The following is a 735-nucleotide window of genomic DNA, read 5'->3' as shown; positions in this document are numbered from 1 at the left end:
CGTTATGTTCGTCGTGGTTCACCGACACACTTCAAAGTACCCGCCCTCCATTGGTTTTTGTACTGCGCTATATCCCCCAGTATTTCTAAACACCACATCAGGATCTTCCGAGTCCAATTTGGGAGGTCTAGACGGTTCTACTTTTCGAAAGTTGTTAGTCAAGTTTTTCATGTCTACTCGCCACTTCATTAGTTGCTGGTCTCTTCATTTCTTCCAGTCGGGCTATGCACGCATGAACAGTGCACGCTGCGATGGTGACATACGCAGAACATCACCTAACCGACGGTTGGTTGGTGTATTGAGACGGTGGTCTTTATAGGTAGATTGTACGACCCAACTAGCCTGATTACTCGTTGCAACCAGACGCCAGGAATAGTAAACAGACAACAACTTTCGAAGACTGACGGTCAGCAGGCGTTTCCAGCACGAGTCTCCGAATTTTCGCAGTAGGGTGGTGGTGAACACAGTGGTGTCTTAAACACGTCTAACGGAAGACTATGTTAAGTCTGCGCCGAAGGTGTCAAAAGTCTGTAAGCGCAGGCATATTCTTCAATCACCGCAGACAGTACTCATCCCCCACTTCTTTGCCAGGTATAATGCAGATCCTTGTAGTTATGGAGCATTCCAGGATCCGAATTTTTTTCATATCTAGCTTAGCACCAGTCATCTTAAAATAAACTATTTCAGTTCAACCGGTTCAGAACAGGTCACTGTAGTCACATCTCANTTTTTTTT

The 735-nt window shown here is 45.5% G+C and overlaps 1 protein-coding gene across 1 annotated transcript in view; it reads right to left on the bottom strand.

Annotated features, from left to right (window-relative positions):
- T265_09347 (hypothetical protein) overlaps nucleotides 1-171 on the bottom strand; it is a gene marked incomplete at both ends in the record, with an annotated part of 15,660 nt that extends 15,489 nt beyond the window's left edge. Inside the window, one exon of the mRNA XM_009175388.1 lies at nucleotides 31-171. Within this exon, the coding sequence (XP_009173652.1) occupies nucleotides 31-171 (141 nt within the window). The remainder of the gene's footprint in view (nucleotides 1-30) is intronic.
- Nucleotides 172-735: the final 564 nt, after the last annotated feature.

This window comes from Opisthorchis viverrini (genome assembly GCF_000715545.1).
Source record: "Opisthorchis viverrini unplaced genomic scaffold opera_v5_277, whole genome shotgun sequence".
NCBI lineage: Eukaryota > Metazoa > Platyhelminthes > Trematoda > Opisthorchiida > Opisthorchiidae > Opisthorchis > Opisthorchis viverrini.
This window is presented reverse-complemented; position numbering and strand designations above follow the sequence as displayed.